Here is a 25,837-nt window from a genome sequence, read left to right as displayed (position 1 = left end):
ACACTTGATCAATTTGACACTTTGCAGGGCCAATGCCAATGACAAGTTCCTGTTGGATTGTGATTGAGCCTCCTGCAACAAAAGAAAGAAGTCCATTGAGCTGCTTTTTTTCCTTGCCTCAGGTCTTGCAGTAACCTGGCTTAGAAAATCCCTTTTCACTCTCCTGCTCATTTACAGCATCACAGCTGATGGTTGTGTAATAACGCTTTAACTCTGATGAGCTTGGCATTGGTATCCAGTGGCATATTCATCTGTCCATGTCCAATTAATCAATGCTGAATCACATGCTGGTGCTCTTACATTTACTGATACCAGATGACATGTTTTCCCTGGGATCACATTCCTACAGAATAGAGTACATGCATGTATTTCTATACTAGCGCATTTTATTAATATTGTGTAGCAATCAGTCAGGAGAGAATCTCCGTAGAGTTCCATTTGCAGCTTCGTTGATCACAAGAGATATTACTGTCCCTCAAACAAAATTTCCCATGACTTTCATTAACTAAATTAGATTAAATATCCAATTAAATAGCTTCACTCAAAAAAATTAAAAAGGAAGGACATGATGTAGTGTTTTAATGATACTGATTAGAGATGTTGCTTAACATCACAGCAGTCTTATCCTAAATCGGATGTGTATTTATCCGGAATAGTACCTCTGACACTGTGCTGAGGAGGGAAGACAGCGCTCTGTTCACCCCGCCCTCTCCGGCCACTGAGAAGGCGAGGCAGATTAATTAACAGACCTTTGCAGCCAATGAAGACAGGTGGCAATAATCCTGACAAGAGACAGATCTGAAGCCTCTCATACAAAACCAATTTCAACTGCACTCCATTTTTCAAAAGCTCATCAGGGTGAAGAACGAGGGAGTTGAACCCGTGTGGCTGCAGAATTTGTTTCTCTCTGATTGCCTTGTCAGGATATCTTATCCGATGGCAGATGACCAAAACCCCACCCTTCACAGACAAACTCTCTCTCTCTCTCTCTCTCTCTCTGACACACAAAGTGTTTTTACACAATGCATTCTGTCTTTCCCACTCGCGCACATCCTCTCGCACTGTCTTACACTTCCCCACAAAGGCGCACACCTCCAGAATTGAGGTTTCAGCCAAGTTTCAGTCAGTGCACTTGTAAGCGTTCCAGTCTCACACGGCACAAATGCAGTTTACAATAATAACAGATAGATAACAGGGGTAGATTTACCACTCAGAATTCTTCTAATATTTAAAACGAACAGAGGTATACAAAAGCTGGCTGCATACTTCTACTCACGGGCCTTCAATTCTGCAGGCAGAAATAACAATCGACACTTTGAAGAGGTGGTTTGATCGGTTCGCAAACCATTTCACAGTGCATTTTGGGTACATATACACCTGTAATTTCATGTGATCAAGCACTATCTGATTGCAATCCGATCACCCAAAACACATTTTAATGCCTGGTGTAAATGTCTTAGATATGCTAATTATATGCTAATTCTTGACCTTGGCCTTGACACTGTGGGTATGCCTTTGCTCTTGTGTTTTGGTTTTGAAAAGGCTATAAAAAGACATCACACTCCAAACTCTTTAGATACAGAGAATACAGCCCCAACCACACCTCTTCAACATTTGGAGAAAGGACTATATTGCTATGATCTGGACAATCCCTGTGTGTTTGTTTTTTATTCAAAACATTTGTAAAATAAACTGCACAGGAAAATTAAAAACTACAGAGGGCTTTAAATCTGGCTATTTATCTTAATAATTATCTTAGGTACAATGAAGTTATTATAGTAACGCTCCACTGGCAATTAGTACATAATAATGTGCTGCACTTGCATTAATGTGATTGAGCATGTCTGCTTATAGGGATATGCATATGTAACATTCTTTCCTTTCCTTTCCACCACTCAAGCTAACCCTCCCCAAGAGAGCCTCAGTGGTCGATGATAGGATCCACCCTGACTGTCCAAACACCTTCCCTGAGGGACATTCATTTCCAAGCAGTCCCATGAGTGAGTCAAAAGAGAGAGAGCTCACTGAGCATGAAGAGTAGGGAGTGAAAACCACACGTCTCTGTTAAAAAAAAAATGTCTCTTTTTTTTCTCAGGGAGAAAGTATAATGGCAAATTAATTTCCCAGAGATTAATGTACAAGGTAAATATTTTAGTGCGAGTACTTATCTTCTAAAAAGTCAGAGGATGGACAATTCCTCACTCCCTTCCCCCTGCCCTGCTCTCCCCAGTGTGGGTTGAAACAGCTTAGATGCATAAGGAGTCTAATGAGAGAAGAGATTCCAAGCTGCCTGATGGCTCTCATCAATCACCTTTCTCCTTTGGAGGTGTGATGCCGGTCGGGGGAAGGGGCCACGGAGGGTCAGGTGGGAGGGAAGGCATCAGGCTTTTAATCTCAATAAGTTAATGGACTTTCTTGTCTGGTCCTGCTAACTAGAACTTCATCTCTGTTGTTAGCAAACAGGCAGCATGTACACAGGAGACTGTCTCTGGCGCTGCTTGGCATTTCCACATTACCCAGTTAATTCGTGTTGCAACTGAAATTAGGAGATCTAACTAAAGTTTGTCGATACACTGATAACGGGCAGTTAAAGGTTACTAAGTACTGTGTTCAGAAAAACAAATCCAGATATCTCCTGCAGCAGGTATACAGGTATACAGGTACAGTTCCTTTGAAAATATTTTAGCAGCTTATGGCAAATGTGTATGATTCTTCATTTAGCTGAATGAATAAACAGTAATCATCCCAAAACTAATAAACCACACAAGACACAATACTATGATTGATAACATCCCCGAACATGACATCTGAAGGTGGAATTGACAGTTAGCTAACCCTGCTCCCTGAAAAAAATGTATGTCTAAATTATCATAGCTTAGCCACTGTAACAGTCCTGCCAAGCTTTAGGGTCTTGGTGGTTTTATTTTTTCATCTTTCCAAAACACAAAAGCTAAATTATAAAAAATAAATGTGTTTGTCTGCTTTATGGAAAGCTGCTAACGTTAGCATACCTTGCTATCTAGCTCACCAGCTAAATTCATGGATGTATTATAAGAACTGGATATAGCGGCCCATAATGCAGGCACACTAGAGACCTGCGCCGACCGAGCGGGCTACTTCCGGTTTAGCGCTCCACTAATTTAAATGGAGATTAAATGATTTAATCATGCGGCTCTTGTAGACTTTCCAAATGTTATCTGACCAAATTGAAATTCTGATAGTGAAATAAGTGAAACATATCCACTGATTTATAGACGTGTAGGTCCTTGGAAAAAGTATATTAGGGCCAGAGGGCATCATGTGACGGGCCGGGAGTTGCAATTCCACTATTTGGCCACTGTGTTCAATTTGTGTCAAAGCTATGCACACTTCCTGGGGGCCTGCCTAAAGTAGTACTGGTTCTTTATTCGATTCTGTGAAGTTTACCTAAGATTTAGATTTTTTTTTCTACTGTATAAGTGAAACATCTACATGTAACTTTAAATTGAGGACTCTCTGTATGTGCATATGTGTGTGGGTCTTTCAAGCCTGCCCAAAAGACATTGCATGCTGTTGTATAAGCCCCTATCCAGCAGCAGGGGTGGAGCAGTATTTAGAGAATTTACACAATTAAGTTTTATTTTAATTTTTTTAATACTGGGAACCAAGCAATCGGCCCGTTCTGAACAGGCACACACTTCAAACATGCACTGCACTAGTATTGTCTGAAAATACAAAAGCTATAAGCATACATCTTACCTCTGTGTTGAATGTTTCTGATGAGTTTTTGCCTGTGACCTGTCAGCTTTAGCTAACAGTCTTAGTGAGCATGATATTATATAATGTACGTAACCATCAAAAGCATATTTTAGACTTCTCTTTTCCAGGGTTTTCATCTTTAAACCAGGCAGCTGAAAACATTACTAAGTCTGCCATAGATACAATTTCTACTCAACTCACAGAGCTAATGTTAATTAGCCTATCTAGCCAGTTACAGCTGATGTAATCTCGCAACAGCATGTAGCCTGCTTTGTTTGACAAAGCAGGCTACATTTTGTTTCCAAAATTACTTTGAATTTAGAGTCAATCTGCCTCCATTATCACTGTACACTGCATATGTGCCATCCTAATTCAAAGCTTGACAGGCATAGCAAAAGTAACAAAAGGGGATCAAATTATAAATCATTCATTAATCTGACTATGGTATGCCATATCATCCCTTCGCCTCTGTAGGTGTTTGTTCCCAACCAAGCATTACATCTGACAACACTAAAACCTGTATGTAATTAGTGTTTTGATATTATATCAGATTGAAATGAAATGGCAGGTCAAACATGTGTGACCATGACTTTATAAGGATAATATTGTATTTTTGCCTTTGACCCCTTTGCTTTACCCATGTGACAGATCTGGTTAATTATCTCCATGCTGGACAATGTGTTGGTTGTACTTCTGGAGGGAGAGGGGGTAATGTGGAAAATATGCAGAAAATGTATTTGGGTTGACTGTCCGGTTATTAATAATGTTTGTGTTTGGATAAATAGTGCCCTACTTTCAGAATCTTAGGATCTACTGTAAATATTCCCAATAGGCTGCTTCCTTCCTGTATTGATTGATTGGTATAGTGTTTAAAGGTCATAGTCATAAAACATCAGGATGTAATTAACACACTGTGATTTTTTTAACCAGGGGTTAATGCATTGCGTGTTGACTTTTAAGTTATAGTTTCACAGTCTTGTGTGGATTACCGCGTGTTATTTGAATGTAAGATTAGGTGCAGAGGAAATGTAATTTGGTGTTCCTTACCAAAAAAGGGGGCAGGTAGGTCTGCCAGGCCTGTGATCCATATCCTCCATATAGTGTGTCCTTAATCATAGTTTCCTTCAAGGAATAGATGGACTATTGTGTCTCCTTTTCAGTCTGAACCACTAACCTCCAAAATACTAAAACACTGCTTAAATTCAGAGTCATGTAAAAGACAAGACAGATGTGATGGTCTGTCTCCTTACGGTTACCGGTCTTGTATAAAGTACTTGAAAGCAATACTTGAGTAAAAGTATCTTACCAGAAAATGACTTTGGTAGAAGTTAAAGTCACCTTTTAGAATATTACTTAAGTAAAAGTTTTAAAGTATCTGACATTTACTGTACTTAAGTATCAAAAGTAATTTTCTGATATTAAATGTACTTAATTTTTAGAAGTAAAAGTAAAGAAAAACTTTGATTGTGAACTTTATTGTGGCTTCCTTATAATAAAGCATAATTTTCAGGGTTTCCACACATACTTAAACATCTAATTCAAAGACTGACATTAAGAAAGAAAATAACAGAAAAAGAATTTGAATTTTTTTGTGTGGAAGAATCTTTCACTCCAATGTACGACAAACATTTCTTGCAAGTAACGAAGATGCTTAGGGGAAATATAGTGAAGTAAAAGTATACATTTTAGTTAGTACAGTAACAAAGTATTTGTACTTTGTTACATTACAATACTGACGGTTACTTTACTCATCTTCTTCACAGATAGTAAACATGGCTGAGGCCGAGGGAATACAGTGAACATACTATAGTTGCTTTTAAAGCTATAGTGCGTATTTTCTGTCGCCTCCATGAGGAATTCTAAGTAATTGCAAGAAAACTGTCGGCACGTCCACATGATACAAGCCTTCTGTGATCGCGCACGCGGCCCCACCCCTTTTCCACGATGTTGCTAGTAGCCAAGGAGGACACGGAGGATTAAAAAAACACAATGGACTCTTTAGAAGAGGTATTTTTCTTCACTTGAGTTTCTGCGCTCGAAAGTCACCGGACGACACAATCTTCTGAACGTAGCCATACTGAGAAACAGAGAAAAAGAGAGTTGTTTGGAGCTGATAGTCTTAATTAGCTTTGTAGCAACTCATTTAATAATGGCTTGAATGTAACGGACGTTCATTAATATCAAAAAGTTAAGCGCTAAAGCTTTAACCGGATTCAAACTAGCTCGGCCTTGAAATGACTAAAGGCTGAGGTCCCACTGATGGGTGTGACGCTAACAGCTTCATTCAAATGTGCCTTCTCTTATGATTGTCCCCAAAATGTGTTCAATTGATTTCGACCAAACCTTAAGGACTGACCACCACACTAAGTTCCATTTATTTATTTTTTTATACAGCTTTGTATTATCAGGTTCTATATCCTAATAACAAAAGAAAGCCTTCACTGTGTGGCAACACATTGACTCTGTTGTTACCTTGAGAGTGGAGTCTATTCATATTTCCTCTAAGATTGAAAACACGTGGTTTGGTTTGTGAAGACATTTATCTCAATGTCTGGGCTTTCTTTGGCAAAAAGGATGGAATAAGCTTACTTTTTTGTTCTTTTTCTGTCTAATAGCCTGTGCAGAGACGAAACTGGTATGCATTATGAAATCAAATGCGAAAAAGATTTAAAAATTCAACATTAGCTTTTGATGTATGATTAATTAACTATTCATTTGATAGAAATCTTATTAGTTGCCATGTTCCAAGTGAATTGAAATATATGTTGTTGTTTTTTAAATGTAATGACCTGACTGTGAACCTGATCAACAGCTTTGGCTTGTTAAGAGTCAATTTTAAAAATCAGCCAGGATGTTGAAAATGGTTTGGTTTAATAGAGCCTATATTTGAAAAATAACTACTTTTACTGACTTGCGTGGCTACAGTTGCTTAAACCCAATAGATCATGTATAGACAGGATGGAATGTGACATTAACACAGTATTTACAAATTCCTTTGCTGTAATGTTTATCTGACAATCCTTACTATGCACATCACAGAGATAGTTTATAATCTAAAAGCACAAGAAGGTGTTTGGTTTTCATTTGGCTGCACCACTATTCCACCTTGAGAAGGAAAAATTACCACAAAAGAACCCGATATGAGTGGAAATCACAACCCAGTAATTTAATCAGAGTGACTAAAATGAAAGGAGGCAAAAGTTCAGGATCTGAATGCAATGAAATGTATCAGTTCCTTAGAACCTACTGACATAGCTCACTTGTGGAGGAGCAAGCCTAGACAGAGAGAGCCGAGTAATGAAGATGGATGCATTCTGTTATCAGGCAGCCACTTACTGGGGCCTGATGTAACCTTAAACATTGAGGATAGCTCAGTTGCACAAAGAATCTAATTAATGAATAGCAGCCATGAAAGAGGACAAGGTAAGTGTGCATTTGCAGATGAATTCCAGACACTAATCAAACGCCGTTCAAGTGGGTTGGTTTGTCTCCAGAGCAAGGCGATATTTGGCAAGGATTTAAGCCAATGTTTGCATGCCGGCTTGATGACTGCATGCATGCTTCAGTGTTTTTTATGCATGTGCCTGTGTTTTATGTTTACTTTCTGTTTAACTGTTTAAGTATTTTATACAGTTTTTGAAGTGCCAAGCCAGAGGTAAAAAAGGACTGAATGTATGAATCAGGTTGTATTATTGAGTTTATTCCAACAATAGGGGTTTGTTCATTCTCCATTATGGGGGTCACATTACAATTACTATGATTTCTATTTAGGTAAAATTGTGTCCTGTTTTACTCGTTCCCACTGTAGCTCAGTATATATTAAATATTTTAAGCCAAAAACACACTACACAATTTAAATCCCAATGGCCACAGCACTAGTTTGTGTCACCATAAACAGTCAGGGCACATTCTCTTTTAATGGTAGGTTTACAGTAAAAAACGTAGACAAATGTTTTAATGACTAAAATCTGGATGTGATCCATATGATCCATTCTTTACTTATTTAGAATACATTGTGTCATGTTTTCACACGATTTTAACAAGACTTAGGCCTACTCCACATGTACATGGGTAAGTAGCTTTTTTATACATTTTGTCTTTTTGTCTGGGGTGGCTGTGGCTCAGTGGTTGAGCGGTTGCCTGCCAATCAGAAGGTTGGTGGTTTGATCCCTGTCCCTGTAGTCCCATGTCGAAGTGTCCTTGGGCAAGACACTGAACCCCGAGTTGCCCCCCCGATGCTGTGCATCGGAGTGTAAAATGTGTGTGAATGTTTGACTGATGAGCAGGTGGCACCTTGTACGGCATCCTCGGCCACAGCGTATGAATGTGTGTAAATGGTGAGTGGTTCCTGTACTATGTAAGCGCTTTGAGTAGTTGTTAAGACTAGAAGAGCGCTATATAAAAAAAACAGTCCATTTACACCCAAATAGCATTTTGGGTCACTGTAAACAAAGCTTTATGAAAACCCTGGATAGGGTAAATAGCTCACGGTACCGTATTGTGTGAACAGTTAACTTCATTTAATATTTTATGCAGCGTTTTCTTTTGCAGGGGGGGGGGAATTTCCACCAAAACAAGTTCCTTCCCGAGACAATTTTGCGAGACACGGTTGCGTCCGGAGCTTAGCGCTGCCCAAGACGATTGTGATTGGTTTAAAGAAATGCAAACAACACAGAGCATTTTTTCCCCTCCTATACCAGAATGTAGTTGTGGTGTAGACAGACCTTAAGCGTGATTTATGGTTCTCCGGAGGCTCCACACAGAGCTTTCGCCGTAGCCTGCGTAAGTGGCCTGAAGTTTATACTTGTGCGTTGGTGTGTGCGTCGATCTCTTTAAGAGAACAGCGGGGCTGACGTGTGTGTGCGTGGAGAGTGTGTGGTATAGCGAGTGAGAGAGTAACAACGATTAGCTTCGGAGCGACTACCGACTCTAGAGTCATAGTGAGAGAAACAAAGTGTCTCCCCTGTTATTTCTGACCACGGTGGGAAATCGGTAGCAGGAAAAGTTAACCCTATCCTTGATTTCATGTTGTTTAGGGAGAAGGAGAACCAGGAAATGAGTAGAGAAAAATGCAACGCTACCAAGCCACGGCCGAGTGACGTGCATCGCCATGATGTGTAGTTAAATTTTTCGAGAGGTGCACGTCGGGCCACGGCGTAGGGTCCAGCGTAGGTCCGTGTCTCCACGTACCTACATACGTAGCCACGGCGTAGATTTAACACAGAAGCATAAATCACGCTTCACTCCACTCCACAGCGCTGTGGAGATAGGTCTGGCAATGCAATAGGCTACTACTAAAAACCCTCTACAGTGGTTGTGGCTTGAGATCTTTTATTGTTTTTATGCATCTAAAACTGAAACCATTTTGATATGTTTTTCAGTGATTAGACATGTTTTTTGTGATTGTGTGGTGAAGTCATGAGACCTGCTTTCTCCTCTCTTGTCCAGTACCAGCTCCAGAGGAGTTCTCCATGGCGGTCGCTGAGCTTCCAGTGGCAAACGTGGCTAGCGGTGATCGCTGCGTGTGTTCTGCTGGCTCTGGTACCTTATGTTGTTTACTGCATGATGACCACCTTCACCAACCCTCCTCCTCCCAACACCTTTAAAGTGGCAGCAGTCTCTTTTGGTCTGCTGACAGAGATCCTCCTAATCAAGTGAGTATTTATTTTTCTTACTCCATATGAATTAGAGTTGTTCCGATACTCTCGCATTGCCAGACCCTCCTCTGCAGCACTGCAAAGGAAGGTCTGGCTAGTCCACACAGAATTCCGGGATGGGAGAAAAACGTGCTCTGGTTTATTGGCATTTCTTTAGACACAATTGTCATGGGTGGTGCCAAGTGCCGGACAGAGCAAAGGTGCCTCTGCAAAATAGCCTCGGGAAGGAACTTGTTTTGGTGGAACATGTGTACGTTCAAAATTTTGTTTTAGTCGTACAACAGAAAACTCAGATTGGACAGAGCTGTCTGGATTTACCCTGCAGAGATCTGAGGTACAGTTAACCAAGGTCCTCTGAAATCCACCGGAGTTTAAAATTCCAACACAAAGAAAGCGGAAAGTAACAGACATCCTGCAGAATTGCCGGCGGCACCAGAGCAATCCCAGGAGTGGAACGTTGAGGATATAGACTATTCCGATACCGATACCAGTTTCAGAAATGCCTCCGATACTGCCTGAAATGTTTTATCGGTATTGGTGAGTATGTAAGTCTATGGCTGGCTGTCAAACTAGAAGGAAGGAAAAAATGGCATCTGAACAAATCTTTAGTATGAATTGACCCTCATATCTGCACTTTTTAGATTTGAAGTGCCCTTGGTCTGAACTTCATATAACATGCCAAAAACAGTCAGAACATCAATGATAAAAATGGTGATGGTGCTGTTTCTTCTCTCGTTCTATTTTGGTCTTAGAGGTGTTTTCATCTGCCAAATACAAACAATATTATATAAGTAACATTTCATTTTTTATGTGATTTTTTTTAGTAAGAAGTAGTGAGTTTCGGTGTCATCCAAATAATCATCTCTGAAAACGTGCCGTTGTCCGACCCCCACCTCTCTTGTTTTCACTTCTGCCTTTTTCCCATTTAGATATTGCTAATTGGAATGGTGCCTGCGGAACTGTAAACCATTAGTAAATGAACAGTCTGTTTTTATCAACATCTAGCTTGTAAATAATGCATTAGATTCCTGGCATAAACAATATCTACTCTGTGATTAGAAAGCAACATTTGGCGGCTACTGTAATCAGATTACAAATACAGGTTTATGTAATCTGTAATTGCCTAAAACAGCACCCCAATCAGGCTGCAAATTTATGTAGAATACCTACTGGATGAATTAGAATTATGTTTGAAAAAAAAGAAAAATAATAGTCCTGATAGTATGTTTGAAATAATGTGCCATATTGACTGTTCTTAATCAACTGAATGCTGGGATTTCAAAAAGCTCCCCTGCTTAATAAAATTCATTGTAAAATATGATGGGAGTAGTAGAAGTGATGTAACCCTCCAATCACCCTAAACTGCTTTTCGTGCCAGTAGCAAAATTAAAACTTTGTGTTCTACATCTGTCCCTCCTCCAGTATTTGTCTTAACTAAAATAAGAGAGGCTGTTTGTAATTAACTCAACAAGGCTCGTAACTTTTGTTCCCCATTAAGTGCCTTTGCGAGGAATGTGGCTAGTGAACTGGTAATTAATAAATATGGTTGCACTGGTTATGTGCTTCTGCATCATTATGTTGTCGAAGCCCTACTTCGTGGTCATAATGAGCTGTAATTTTATGACAGGAAATTGGTTTGTTTACCACACATTCAGCAGCTTCAGACGAGCTACATTCTTGGCAGATCTCGGCTGCAGGTATTTGCTCATTGTTTGAGTTGAAAGAGGTTCAACTATGTTGTCATGCTAACCGTTATACTGTTAAAATACTAACACTTTGTTAATGTGCATGAATCCTTCAAAATAACTTGCCATTACAGTTTTATGTTGTTTTGTAGCTTCAAAGCGTTAAAGGCAGGGTTGGTAATATTGAAAAGCTAGCAAGGTTTGAGAGTAGCATCTCCTCAGGGCTCTGCCTAACCCCTCCCCCTGCCCTCGAGGCTCACACTCACACACAGGCGGTCACAAGACATTTCCTGAAAACAACAAATCCCCCCCTACCCCCTCTTACATCCTAAATAACGTACCTGTCCAACAGAAAGACGGCAACCATGGAAGCAGTGGCAACTTTTTCTGAGTTTCCTCCTCAATTCTCCAGTTGATAGACCTACCTCCACAGCGCTGCGGAGTAAGGCTGGTTACACACTGTCTGCGTGGTGTGAGCGTGGCGTTTCTGTTGCGTGTCACCTGTGTGGCGGCTTCGTGGATTTTTCTATGTCTTTACACACCAGAAACGTGTCTGATGCTGTGCTGGTTTCCCATTGATAAAATGAAATACCATGTTAAACATAAATATATACTGATTTGATTACAGCAAAGACAATGTCGGCAGTATTGATGGAAAAATAGGCTACAGAATATTTTGTTCTGTATTGACAGGTACAATATTAGAAAATTGATTACATTAAATAAATCATTCCCCAAAGCATGGGGAATGGCATGGGGAATGTCAAGTTTTATGGCAAGTTTTAAAGAAAATGTGGCCACGGCCCACATTTTCTTTAAAACTTGCTATTTTCATAATTTTTCATCCTGTAATATTGCTCAGAGGTTCCAGTTAATGTTGCTCGATGTGACAGGAATTTAAAACGGAATGTGAGGGACATCCGGCGGGACTTCCAGCGGCGCCGGAACTATCCCATCCCCGAACCGTCGTCGATCCAGACTATTTTGACTGCAACAACGCGCATTGAGCTCAGGCTCATACACGGGAGGGAAAGAGTACGCGCAGCAGGGCAAGGAGGCATTTCATTGGTTCTTTCCAAGCAGACCGCGAGGCAGTGATTGGTTGGCGTTTTTACGGGATTACAGAAGCTACAGATGAAGGATCTTTTTTGCTCCTTTTTCAGAGCCCATAAGTTATTTATGCTGTCGGTATGTTAAGACCATTTCAAACAATATATAATAAAAAGTGCATATTGGAAATACTTACCAACCCTGCCTTTAAACGAATGAAATAAACCAGTTCCTCAGATATGTTATATCATTATATACTGTACATGTATCTGTCTGTTGGAAAATGCAACCTATGACACTGGAGGTATCCCACTGCCCTAAACAGGTTTCTGTTCACTGATGCTTACATTATTAATGGTACAATTGGGAGGTTGGTGGCTGCCCTTATTAGGATTGGTGGGCCTCAATGATCCGTGCCCCATGGTGCTTGTGCTGCCTGGGATGTGCCAGCCTCATGCTGCCCCCTGTCAGGGTGCATCTCAGTCACACTTCACCCCAAGGCCCTTATGAGGAGCAACCCCCTCTTTTCTCATTGCCCTGGTTCTGGTTGTCTTTGACACAGAAACGAGACAAACACTTCAGAACGAGCTTTGATTGTGTTGAATCCATGTTGTGTACTGTTGTGTACACATGTTGTATGTTTTTTTTTATACCTTACTCCTGATGAAATGGTAACATGCGATAATATTGGCAGGAGGGCTAAAGCGTTTTGCTTCCCCCTCCCAGTGAATGAACCCTCTGTGTCTCTGTTACCTGTTGTCTGTTGCCCTGGCTACAACACTTCAGACGCAAATATTTGTTCGTCAGATTTTGTCGTTATAGTTTAGTTGTGAATAGAATTGACGAAACATGTTGGTTGAGAAAGTATATTTTTGCCATAATGAGAAGTTATGGTTATTTTAGTTAATTAGTGCAATGTGTTTTATCTTTATCTGCTGTTCATTTAAAGGATAAGATTGCCAATATTCTTCACGAAAAGACCACAACCAACAGTGAATTGATCCAAGAACTAATAGGCATTGTTTGCATACTTTATACTGATTCCATCTCACGTACAGCGTCCTGCTGCTATAATTTCTTCTTAGAGGACCAAATATATCGTAATCTGCAGCGGAAAATAGTCCCCAACAAATGCAATATTTCCTTCTGTTTCAGTGACATTTGCTAAAAATGAAAGTGTTAACTCGTGACCCATTTCTAACCATTGACATTGTGCGTAGGAACGAGTGGGCTTACTTGTTGAAAACTATTGAATTGAATCAGACTAATCATTGATGGTAGTTGGTATGTTTCTGTTTAGTATTGTGTCTTTGTTTTGTTTAAACAGAAGAAGAAGCAGGAAAAGAAAAGAGCACAGCAGCTTTGGGTTAGAGTGCTAAAGGCAACAAATGAATGTAAATGGAGACCTACTGAATTGTGCATCATTTGTTCTTCCTCACAGTCTACTTACAAACTTCTTTCAAATGAATGCTTCTCGTTTCCATCTACGGCACTCCGGCATCCTTTCAACATTTTAAACCCCATCCTTGTGCTGCAGGTCTGTTATTGGACACATTCACAAAGTCACGTGACATTCGTCAGGCTTGAACTGCCTTTCAGAAGGCTGTCACACAATATGCGCCCTCTCCTTCCTTTACTGTCAAGGCGAGAGTCAGGGTGCTGAGACAGTGTCCTGACCACGCAGCTCTGCACTGTGAATTTTTATATGCCATTGCCTGGAGGTTAGACACTCTCATTATGCCGTGTTAGATTTATTAAAATAGATTATGGAAATGTTAATTAAGTCATTAATTACATTATTTAAGCAGCATTGACAGATAAGGGAGTGTGTGTGTGTGTGTGTGTGGGGTGTTGAGCTCCCTGGGTGGTTTAAAAGGATGTGATTGGTGACAAGGGACACTGTGGAGATGGCGTCTAACCGCTAGCGCTGACATGATACAAAGTGGCCTACACTGCTCTCTCACCTCACGCTACTGTCTACAGCAGTTTGCAGAGCTGCCTGAGGACGAGTAGCTCATCGCCCTTTTGCAGATATAAGTGTTCACAAGGGTACAAATGTGCTTTTTTTTTTTTAAGTAGCAACTACACATAGGTTAAGTGAATTTGCGGACAGAGAGAGCACAGTGCTTAGCGTCTACACGTTTTGCATTCTGCTTTACATTTTCCTTTGTGTGAGCATTTGGACGAAGCATTTGCTGTGACATTGAAGCAAAGGCCTCAAATTAAAATTTCCAAGCTGCTCCAAAAGGAAAACACAGCGGCACAATTGTAAGATGAATTACCCCGGAGTTGATACTATGGACTCTCTTATCTGTTGACAGTTTAGTTACCACAAAGCACAAGAAATGTGTTTTCCAATTCTCCGAGAATTGAGCTTTTTTTACGTCCCATCAAACCGTATATTAAGGGAGGGAAAATTGCTCTGATCACACTCGATAAGAACAAATGATAGGTGTTGTAAACAAGCAGAATGCTTCAATTCTGATCCGAGACATTGATTTGCCTCGGCAGACAATTACTATGTGGACTGAGGTTATACATCCAGTCAATCTGGGAGAGGGATTGTTTGTTTGCGGTCCGGTCTATTGCTTTGTACCAAACAGTTCTTAAAAGTGTTAAACAGTTTTATTAAAATGCATCATGAACTGTTATAGTTAATGTTTGTGTGTGTGTGTGTGTGTGTGGGGTCTGAGTGAGTGAGGAGAGAATGACTGCCATGAGTTCGTCATTCCGTTTATCCAGGCTAGCATCGACCTTATTGGATTGGCCACTAGTGTAGAAGTAGTAGTATAGTATTCCATTTCTGTGGCATTTCTATGGGCCAATCAGAACTGTAATCGCGTCTGCTACATGACGTCTGCTTGAGGACACCGTCTACCCTGAACCTTGGCAAAATGTGTCTGGCTTTTGTTTTGCGGAGGCTCCACGCAGAGCTTTCGCCGTAGCCTACATAAGTGGCCTGAAGTTTATGCTTGTGCGTTGGTGTGTGCGTCGATCTCTTTAAGAGAACAGCGGGGCCGGCAGGTGTGTGTGTGTGTGTGGGGAGTGTGTGGTGGAGCGAGTGAGGGAGGGACGACGATTAGCTTCGGAGCGAGTACCGACTCTAGAGGCATAGTAAGAGAAGCAAAGTGTCTCCCCTGTGCTTTCTGACCACGGTGGGAAATCTGTAGCAGGAAAACTTAACCCTCTCCATGATTTCATGTTGTCTATGGAGAAGAAGAACCAGGAAATGAGTTCGGGGGAAATGTAACGCTACCAAGCCAACCAAGTACCTAGCTAGTGCCAGGTACTTTTTTTTCATAATGGAAAAACAATTTACCTGATGAAGGTCTAAGACCGAAACATTGTATTTTTCTAAATAAATTATTGCTTGCATAATGGTCAGTGTGCTGGACTTTTTCTAAGCTTCTGATCTGCTACTTTTCTTTTTTTTTTAAGATAATATTTTGGGGCATTTTAGGCCTTTAATTGACAGGACAGCTGAAGAAATGAAAGGGGAGAGAGAGGGGGAATGACATGCAGCAAAGGGCCGCAGGAGTCGAACCCAAGCCCGCTGCGTCGAGGAGTTAACCTCTATACATGGGCACCCACTCCACCAACTGAGCTATCTGGCCACCCCTGATCTGCTACTTTTGATCATATGCTACGCACTTGTCCGACAAAAGGTGTGCAAAAAAAGCTTTCCTATGTTATAATGGAAAAACAAAAATGGCTAGGCGAGTCAAGCAGGTACCATGTAATGGAAAAACGTAAGTACAGTACAAATTTGAGGTACTTGTACTTAACTTGAATATTTATATTTTCGGGTACTTTATACTTCGACTTCACTACACCTCAGAGGGAAATATTTTACTTTTCACTCCATCATTACATCTGGCAGCTGTAGTTACTAGTTACAAAATAATCAATAAATAAATAATTATATTATTATATCAATAAGGCTGCATTGTTCCCCAGGGGAAATTTACACACTACCCAGCAGTATGTTAAATAATATATAAAATATACATGAATAAATTTAAATTAGCTCAACATTTACCAGCTGCAACATTAAAGTGATAAACACATTTTCAGTCATTATAATCCAATAATATAATATATAGTCTATTATTCTAAAATGGGCCATTCTGCATAATGAGTACCTTTACTTTTGGTACTTTAAGTATATTGGGATGCTAATACTTTTGTACTTTTACTGAATCCTGTGGCTCATCTTGCCTGTTGTTAGACATTGCAATTAAAAGAATCAAAATGCAATTGTTTATCAAAACAATATGTTGTTTTCTCGTATTTTCAAATTGCTCTAAAGGCTCCATTTGCGTATTAAAATCACTAAAATTATCTTCCAATGGAGAATGTCCCCGGGCCCACCTATCTGATTTTTGTCTCGTAGCATGTCACCTTTTCCACTCCTTTAGTTTGCAGGTCTGGGTTAAATAATGAGCATGATTCCTCAGGTCCTCCATCAGGTTGTAGGCAGTACTGGAAGGTGTATGTCTTGATATTAAGTGGCTACTGATTGTAGGAAATGATACAGTACGAGGCTGCCTAGCCAACTCAGAGTCAAGCAATCATGATTAGCTCCTACATCAGTCACATGAACCTCATGATAACTCATTCATTGCTGTGATAGTTCCTATATACCAAGATGAACAAAACATAATAGCACTTAGCCCCCCACCCCCGCACCATCACCACCACAAGACTAAAACATGCATATTTGTCCTGTCTAATAGCAGGGGATTACACTGTGAGAGAGTAAAGTATTTTGACGTTTTAGATCTTTCAGAAGAAAATGTATGCCCATAGCATGATAGGTGGTTATTGTAATCTCTTGGCCAATCACCAGACAGTGATATACTGTAACAACTCTGACTCCTCAGAATGCATTCCTATACAACTAATTTACATTAGTAAATATGTTTTGTAACAAATGTAATTCCGTGAATAGTACGTTTTATCATTGTAATGAGGAAACAATTACATTGAATATATCTGAAAACTGTTCACTAGCAATGCTAAATGTGTAAATGTTCACTTTAAACATATTTTATTTCCTACCATATGTGCTCCTAGCAACTGAAGCATAAGACATGGAGACATTAGACTTTTTTCCTCCAATATTTTAAAAGAATAGTTTGAAATTTGAAGAAAATAAAGACTAAAAACAGTGGAAATAGCTAGTCCAAAAAACAATCTGCCTACCAACACCTCTAAAGTTCTCCTATTAACATATAACGTTATATCTTGTTTATTTCGTACATGAACTACAAAGATGACATATTTCTCTCCGTGACAAAGCCACATTCTTTTAGTAGGAAACCGGATTGAAAAAAAAAGTATACTTTGACTACATTGCTGCAGGTTTTGATACATACAGATACATGTAAAAATGCAAATCTAAATGATGCAACAGTTCTTGGTTTGGACACTTAAAGGTGCAATATGTAATATTGTATGTAATACTGGCAGCTAGCAGTTAAAATAGTTACTGCACTACCAATTCAAAATACTGGAGAGTCGTTTCCCCCGCCCCCTCCTGCCCAGACTCGAAGTTCACGGGGGTTGCCAGGCTGAGACCGCAGCATTCACAACAATGTTGCTAGACGCTTTTCTCACATAGCCAGACATTACTTCACAGCACAGCAGAGTAGCTAACATTAGATTCTAGTCTCACATAGCCAGACATTACTCCACAGCACAGCGGAGTAGCTAACGTTATTTGCTAGTCTCACATAGCCAGACATTACTCCACAGCACAGCAGAGTAGCTAACGTTAGATGCTAGTCTCACATAGCCAGACATTACTCCACAGCACAGCGGAGTAGCTAACGTTATATGCTGGCTATATTGACAGTCATAAAAGCCCGTGCTCACGCGGAGCTCTGTAACCAACTGACAGACACACTTTTTCGGCTAAAAATTACAGTATGAACCGCTAAAAACACAACAACCTCACCGTCCTCTCCACACACCAGTCAGGCACACTTCCTCGGCTTAGAATTACAATACGAAACGCTAAAAATACCACTACCTTGCCGACGGAACACACTTCATTGGCTTAGAATTACGGCAACAATCGCTAAACACACTGCAAACTCACAGTCCTCTCTTCCAGATTTACAGCCCCCCTCTCGTGGCTTAAAATAACTCACCGTTGTCGGCTCCAGCCGCTGAACTACACGTTGTAAACAGCCATGGCCCGCTTGCCTGGTCCTCCTGGTAACGTTAGCGGTTAACAGGGTTAGCATGGCGGCGTTAGCCAGGACCAGTCGGGATCACTTTACTGGCTATGTCTCAATTGTTTTCGCGATTAACCAACTCGGGTACTCTAGCTATATAATTCAATGTGAGTACACAAATGTTGAAATGCCCGTCTCTAGTGGCTGTGATAAATTAGCCTGAAGATATGCTTACCTGTTCAGTAGGAAATAAGCCAATTCTGCGTCCTTTTTGGGATCTAAGCTGTCTTACCAGGGGTTGTTACGTCTCTGGTCACGCAACTGTTAGAAACATGCTGTTTTCTTTTTTTTTAGGTTCGGTAGAATCTATCTCCGTTGATCCTGTTCGTTTGTGTGCTGCTTTCATGGCTGTACTACCGTTATAGCTGTAGCGCGCTGGGTTTACGTTTTTACAGGTATATCTGGCAACCCGGCCTAGCTGTCAAACTGGGCAGTTGATAACAACACACAGGCCAAAACATAAACATAAATTCCGTCACGGAATGTAAATTTCAAAAAGAAAAAATACTGACATTAGCATTGTTGTCAGAAAAGATAGTATTTCAGTTTAACATGTTTCCTTAATATCTGATGAGGCATTGGTGTCATTTTTGGATTTATTACAGTACAAATATTACATATTGGACCTTTAAATTGCACAGAATACCTCCACTTCCTAAATATTTGGAATGAAGTTCTCACTGGACTGTGTGATTACATCATATCAGGAGGCCAAGCAGCACCCTGGATTCAGCTGTAATGTCCTCTATACTCTAAGGCAGTGGTTCTCAACCTGGGGGTCGGGAACCCCAAGGGGGTTGCGAGATAATATCTGGGTGTCGCCAGATGGTTTGGGGGTGGAAAAAATTAAATAACATTCTAGACTGGGGAATTGTTTTGACATTACTGTGTAAGTTCGGTACATTTCATGTGTTGTATCAGAGAATTTCTAATAAGGGAAGAAGTTCCACTCTCGGGATACTTCCGGCTTCTGAACTGGTTGCAGTTCCACTCTGGTTCCATATAGGGGGCGCTCACAGGCGAGTGCAGAATGAATGGTGGTCTATGGAGCTATACCCCTCAAAATCCACTTTTCTCATGATAGAATTTTTTGTCTAGTAATTTGAATGTTACATTCGAAAGGGGAGGCTAAGAAAATACACACTGCTGGGTGGCTATTTTGTTCTAATAAGCCTTTTAAAATGTCAATGACGTCATACACATCGTACGGCCAGAGATACTGCTTTACGGCAAGCTCTGAGTTGCTTCCTTTTTCTCTCTCGAGGCATCGACAACACAGCTGACAGGTTAGGCTCTCCCTGTCAATACAAATGCTAGAAAGAGGTTTGCTAATGTTTTAAAGACCACGTCGAAATATTCACTCTGACATTCTGGTTCTGCTTCGGATGCCGTCAAGCGGGATCTCTGATCGTTATCAGTCCTTCACTGACCAATCAGCATTCATTAGCAGAATGCTAGCATGTTATGGGAAACAACGATTCAACCTGTAAGAAATCGAAAGGACATAAGTACTCGTTCATTCAACTTTCGACCTATAACCCATGTTGAACTTGCAAAAACTACAATCAAATCTGAGGTTTCGACAATCAGGTGAAAGAGACAAATTTAGCCGTCTAGCTCCATAGAGTCCCATTCATTTTGCACTCGCCTGCGATCACCCCCAGTGGAACTCTGCTGGAACTGCAACCAAATTCGATACAATGGGGCTAAATAGTGAAATGGCTCTCCGTAGACCGGCTCTGGTTATATTCAGAGCTTCATTTGTAAATCAGGAGGTCCTGAAACCCAGAAAGGCTGGGTGCTAGCTGCTAAAACTAAACTGTCATTAAAGGAAAACATTATTTGTTTATGTGTATTAATCAGTGCCGTCGTCTGTCGGATGAGCTGTCGGCCTTCATTTTGGCCGACCTAACTTGCTGGGTTGGAGTGCGGGCAGTCGGACTAACCCGGAAATAACGAGCGGGATCAGTGACGAACGCCTCTCAAAAGCTGACGAAAATCTTTTAAACTGACCTTTGTCGATCTGAAATAAAGACAGATTCAGCAACTGTATGGCCTATTTCTCGCTTAAAATGTTTTCAGAAACATGTTTCCATGAACTATTTTCGTAAAATACAAGATCGTATTTCGAACAAGCCTTACTATCGGCTGGAGAAGCCAGACCCACGTGACGCGTTGTCATTTCCGGTTTTCATTTTTTGTATTACGTCTCGCACAAGCGCAGAACGCACGCTCAAGACGGCGTCGCCTCACTGTGTTCCAAGGTACTTTTTGGACCTCGGGAAGCCGACTGATCAGTCCGACTGCCTTTTCTGCCGACAGTCAGCAGTCGGGTTGGTGTGTCAGGGGCTTAAGGCAGAGATATTCAACAGGGGGTACTAATAGGGGGAGAAGGACTTGATCATTACTATTATACTAACAAAGTTATTTGGTTTGAGTCAAAGTGTGAATGTAGCTAATTTGACCTACATAACAGAAATATGTGGGATGAAGTAATCAGACCTTGAGTCCCTGAGTCTGTTCTCTCCTAATGTTTGTACTGGGTGGTGTTTTCTCAGGTGTCTGTCCAGCTACATCTGCAGTCGTTACCGGCAGGCTGAGCAGAGCTCCTTCACAGTCCGGCCCAGAGGCTTTGACGGGGACAGAACGAGTCCGGGCCGCTGGGATCAGTCTGCAGCCCCGGCGGCAGCAGGCCACGCTTCATCGACGGCCTCACCCAGTCAAGTGGATGCAAGGAAAGGGGATATGTTGAAGAGTGAATGTCTCAGCTTTTTCTGAACCACTAACATAATGAGTTTACAGAATACAGGGTCATAGTAAATCCTATGGGTATTAGCCGTTCAAGATATCGCAGCAGTTTATCAGCGTGGCATTAATGAGATCTTACACTTTAAACCCTGTTCCCGAGGTTTCAAATATTCTGGTGTCAAACCCTTACACTCTTTATTCAGTGGGTATATTCTCACATATTGCAAATTGATCATAAGGAAGCTAATGCACGCAGCTTGCATGTTCAGGCTCCGGGAGAGAAAAAAAAAGCCTGGAATCACTCTCTTTCCTTAATGATGTCCACACAGAGACAATGGGGCGCCGCTCTGATTAGTGTCACCTGTCCTTGTGCATCTCATCAGCTCCATTATGGCTCCATTTCCCATGCTTCTTCTGCTAATTGAATACCCTGTGAAGTGGTGACGAGGATGGGGGCGAGAGCAACGTCTGTTCCGCTGCTGCTTCAGAAATGAGAGTGAAGCTTCCCAGTGAGACACCACTGTGGTTCTTAAAACATAAAACCATTATCATACAGATGGAAAAAGTGCCCTGATGCTATATTTCCTTCATATCGTCTACGGATTTATATATAACAGCTTTCAATTAGCTATAACTAATATCTGTCCGTTAAATATACTGTAAGGCTACAGCCAGCAGCTGGTTAGCTTAGCTTAGCTGAAGTCACCTGTCGTTTTTTTGTTTTATGTGGATCAACGTATATTCACCTGCAGTGACTGGCTTTTTGCAGTGTTGACAGGGAATTCTCAGAGAAAAATAAGATTGAAGTTAAACAGGTAGCACGAGACAAGCATGAGTAGGCTTAAATTCACTAATGGGGGTGGCCTGAAAGACGGAAGAATGCTCTGTCAGTAACAGTCACTCCTTTTCTAATGAGCTAAATGTTTATTACAGTAGTTATGACTGTGTGGTGCCGGTGTGTGACTGAGTGAAGCCAAAAAAAAGGCCACTGGCCCGGATGGACTACATGTCCTTAAAGACCCAATTAAAAGGAGTCTTTACAAGGTCCTTCCTGTACTATTCCAGTATTTGTTAAACACATGTACAGTGCAAAACTATCAATCATTAAGTTTGTTCCCAAAAAAGCCAATGTGTGTATGGTGAATGACCATACACGCCATCAGTTCCGTGCTAGTCATCTAACTTCCTCTGTGGTACAGATGCCGCACTGCTATGTTAAATATCACTAGGCTATGTTTTATTTGATTTTGTTCAGCTTTTTAACTCTGAACTATGAAGACACGTCTTTTTACAAAGACTCACTGATCTTGGGGTCAATAGTGACTTCTTTCTGACGGACCACGGAGAGTCTCCGTCGGTGGAACAATGTCTGACTTGCTAACTGTTGGTACAGGTGCTCCTGAAGGATGTGTTCTTTCTCCTGTACTGTTCTCCCTGTTGACAAATGAATTGAAGATGACATAGCTTTAATTAGGGCCCGACCCCAAACGTGCCAGAGAACCATGAAATTTGGTGGGAGCATTGTAAAATATTTTTTCCCCTCCTAACAGGAAGTCAGCCATGTTGTATTTTGTGCGTTGATTTTCATTTCAAGAACACATGTTTGAGGACTTTAGGAGTCACAAAAACACACCCATGTTCAATCTCTGGGTCAGTCTGGTGTACAATAGAGGTTTCACGGAATCGTCGACTATTTGAATATTCGACCATCAAAACTACTAATCGATGCGGCGCATTATTGTCAGATATTCGTTCATCTCTGGTTTTAACATGGTGCAGTAATGAAGTAGTGGCAAGTAATGGCAGATACATTATGCATGTAATTACATCAGATATGCAGAAGTGGCGGTGTGGGTTAACAAGTCATAGTTGGTGCAAGGCGGTAAACTTGTGTAAAGGTCTCGCACGAAAGTTTGTGCGAGAGTTCAACTAAGTGTTTCTATTGGCAGCAGCCTTGCAGTGACTGTTATATCGTTGCTCGAACAGCAGTGGATAACAACAAATTATGTGAAAGCTTCCGTTTTGTGTATAAATATGAAGTTGTCACTTATATGGCGATATCCGAATCTGCGTTCCAACGCTGTGACAAACGTCTGAATGAAGCATTAAGTTGTTAACTTTTACTCATTTAGCGGCTGGCTTGCTAATTCCACCATGCTGGTTACAGAAAATGATCCAAACAGCAGGCTGGTGGCCAGTGGCAGCGCTGGATCTAACAGTCTCTCCGGCGCTACAAGACTACTTCAACAGGAGGAGATCAGAGATACCTTTCGCTCTTCTCCCGGGGTAGTCGGCCAGCAGCGGGGGGCACCACGGGGTGCGCTAGCTAGCTAATTCTTGTCTAATTTGTGGTCTCCTTAACAGTAAATCCCTCTGATTACAACAAGAACGTGGCATCATATTTACACAAGACGGATCCTTACAACCCATTAGACAATTTTTTAATGCTATCCAAGAGTGCAAAATGAGGATAATAAATGGCCTGTAGCGAGATTGCATATATATTTGACTATTTGTCGACTTTTGGGGAGTTGTTGATGACTACTACTATCTATTTTTTTGAGCTGTTGTTTTTCTCATTTGTACTTTCACACTGAACGCGAATATTACGCGGCGATAAAGCAACGTAATTCTTTTTCGAAACAACACACCGCAAATAAAGACATCAACCAATCATGTTGTGTTGTTTACTTATGAGGATTGACGAGACACATTTTCCATAAAAGCCCTAAACATATAACCTACACTGCATACTGTTTACCAGAGGGAATTAAATTCACTCAGAGTTATTTGCTCAAAAGCAGGTTTAGCTTTTCCTGCTTTGGCATCCCGACCATGGTTGGACAGCACAGTGGGAGACAGGGCTAACGTTAACCCCTGTCACTCTACTCAGCACCCGGAGAAACAAGACATGGTTTTGATGAGCTGCCGCATTTCTTTGTGCTCAAACTGCAGACTCTAGCTACTGTCCATTCATTTGATATTTTTACCGTAAAACGTTATCTCCACTGCTCTGATCACCCTCTCTCGTCTGCTCACACCGCATCTCCCGTCACTTTCTCTCTCGCTTCCAAGAAGGAACTTAAACTGTTCCACTGACATGGTAGATAAGCTGGGGCAAATACTCGAAACGTTTATTGAAAACTGTCGCAAATTTGCATCGCTGCTGGTATGAATAGCTTTAATGCAAAATATTTACAGCCCAATTGTCATTTCTCTGTTGTTTATTCGTCACGCCCCCGGTATGTAACGGCCTTAAATCGTTTTTCTTTCTTTGGGCCTATTTTCAGTTTTGGATTAATACACATTTGGTGCTCTAGTGCAATGGTTCCCAACCTTTTTGGTCTGAGGTACCACACAGCCCTGTCAGATGAAATTGCCTAACCCGTCATCGATTCCCAATGTATGTACCAAATGTATAACACTATTCATTGTATAAAAGTGAATATTGTTAATTTTTTATACAATTGAAATGTCATAAGGTTGGTTTGGTCAGCAATCATACTAATACAAGGCTACCACTACTTGGAGTGAAGCTGAATGTTTCAACAATATATGTATTACTTTTAGCTAACTATTTCAACCGTTAGCTAACTATTTAAATTTTTAGCTTACTATTTCAACCTTTAGCTAACTATTTTAACTTTTAGCTAACTGTTTCTTCATAATCATTCAAACTGTTTTTAATTCTAGCTAGTTATTTCTAACATTTATTCATTACTTTTAGGTAAACTTCAGGGCTGCAACATGTAGTGTTCAGGTGTTACAGTTGACTTCATGTTAATATGTGGATATATTTTTCCAATCAAAGCATCATTTCTATTTTATTCAAATTAGTTGAACTACTGTACGATATTTCCACGTACCCCCTGGCAACTGCAGAAGTACCTCCTGGGTTGAGAGCCACTGCTCTAGTGAGTATTTGGGGCAGCAGGACAGTGTATGAGGGGTTGAGTCACACCCCCCAGGAAAAATAAAGAGTTTTGAATTGAATTGAAACATAAGAGATCAAACCACATCATCTACACCATTCGGTAAATGTTCATGTCCCCCAGTTTGTACCACAGGCTTTATGTTATTAGTTTGTAGTCTACAGGGCCAAACAGAGACCACTCTGATGACATCATCTAAATAACCCTGATGACATAATCTGGGTTATGTGCTCCCCCAGAGGACATTATACAACTGTTGTAACTTGAATGCATGTTTGCTATAAATGTACTGTAAATGATTACTCCTTTATAAATGTAGGAAATATGAAATAATGATGTTAAATAACTGAATGTTGTGTTATTGTAAACAATTATTGAACTACTATATACTTGTATATGGAATGAATCAAAATGGAGGCAGGCCTCTGATGTTTACACTGAATAACGTTCAGGTCTATCTGCATTTAGTCAAAGGAACATACATAAGATATGTTCCAGATCAGCAAACAAAACCTTGAAATAAGGAAAGTAGTTTATTTTGATTGGATAAGCATTGCCAGCTGTGATGCAGGGCTGTAATGTTGGTACCTCTCCTGCCAGGCAGGAGCTTTGCTGTTATCTGCATGTGCCTGAGGCACGGCTAATGTAAAAAGATCCTCCTCACTCTGCTCTGCTCTGCTAACAGTGAGCTCTGCAGGCTTATCCTGCTCAGTCCCTCTCCGTTTCACCTCTCGGTCACAGCCAAGTGACTCTCAGCTGTGCACCACCTCAGCTCGGGCCTTTCT

The 25,837-nt window shown here is 40.8% G+C and overlaps 1 protein-coding gene across 1 annotated transcript in view; it reads left to right on the top strand.

The window, feature by feature from the left end:
- Window positions 1-25,403, top strand: part of LOC120566080 — a 101,589-nt gene extending 76,186 nt beyond the window's left edge. The window contains exons 4-5 of the mRNA XM_039812324.1: window positions 9,187-9,392; window positions 20,931-25,403. Coding sequence (XP_039668258.1) covers window positions 9,187-9,392; window positions 20,931-21,150 — 426 coding nt within the window. The 3' untranslated portion in view covers window positions 21,151-25,403. The remainder of the gene's footprint in view (window positions 1-9,186; window positions 9,393-20,930) is intronic.
- Window positions 25,404-25,837: the final 434 nt, after the last annotated feature.

This window comes from Perca fluviatilis, chromosome 9 (genome assembly GCF_010015445.1).
Source record: "Perca fluviatilis chromosome 9, GENO_Pfluv_1.0, whole genome shotgun sequence".
NCBI lineage: Eukaryota > Metazoa > Chordata > Actinopteri > Perciformes > Percidae > Perca > Perca fluviatilis.
The sequence above is the reverse complement of the archived record's forward strand: the minus strand, read 5'-3'. Positions and strand labels throughout refer to the sequence as shown.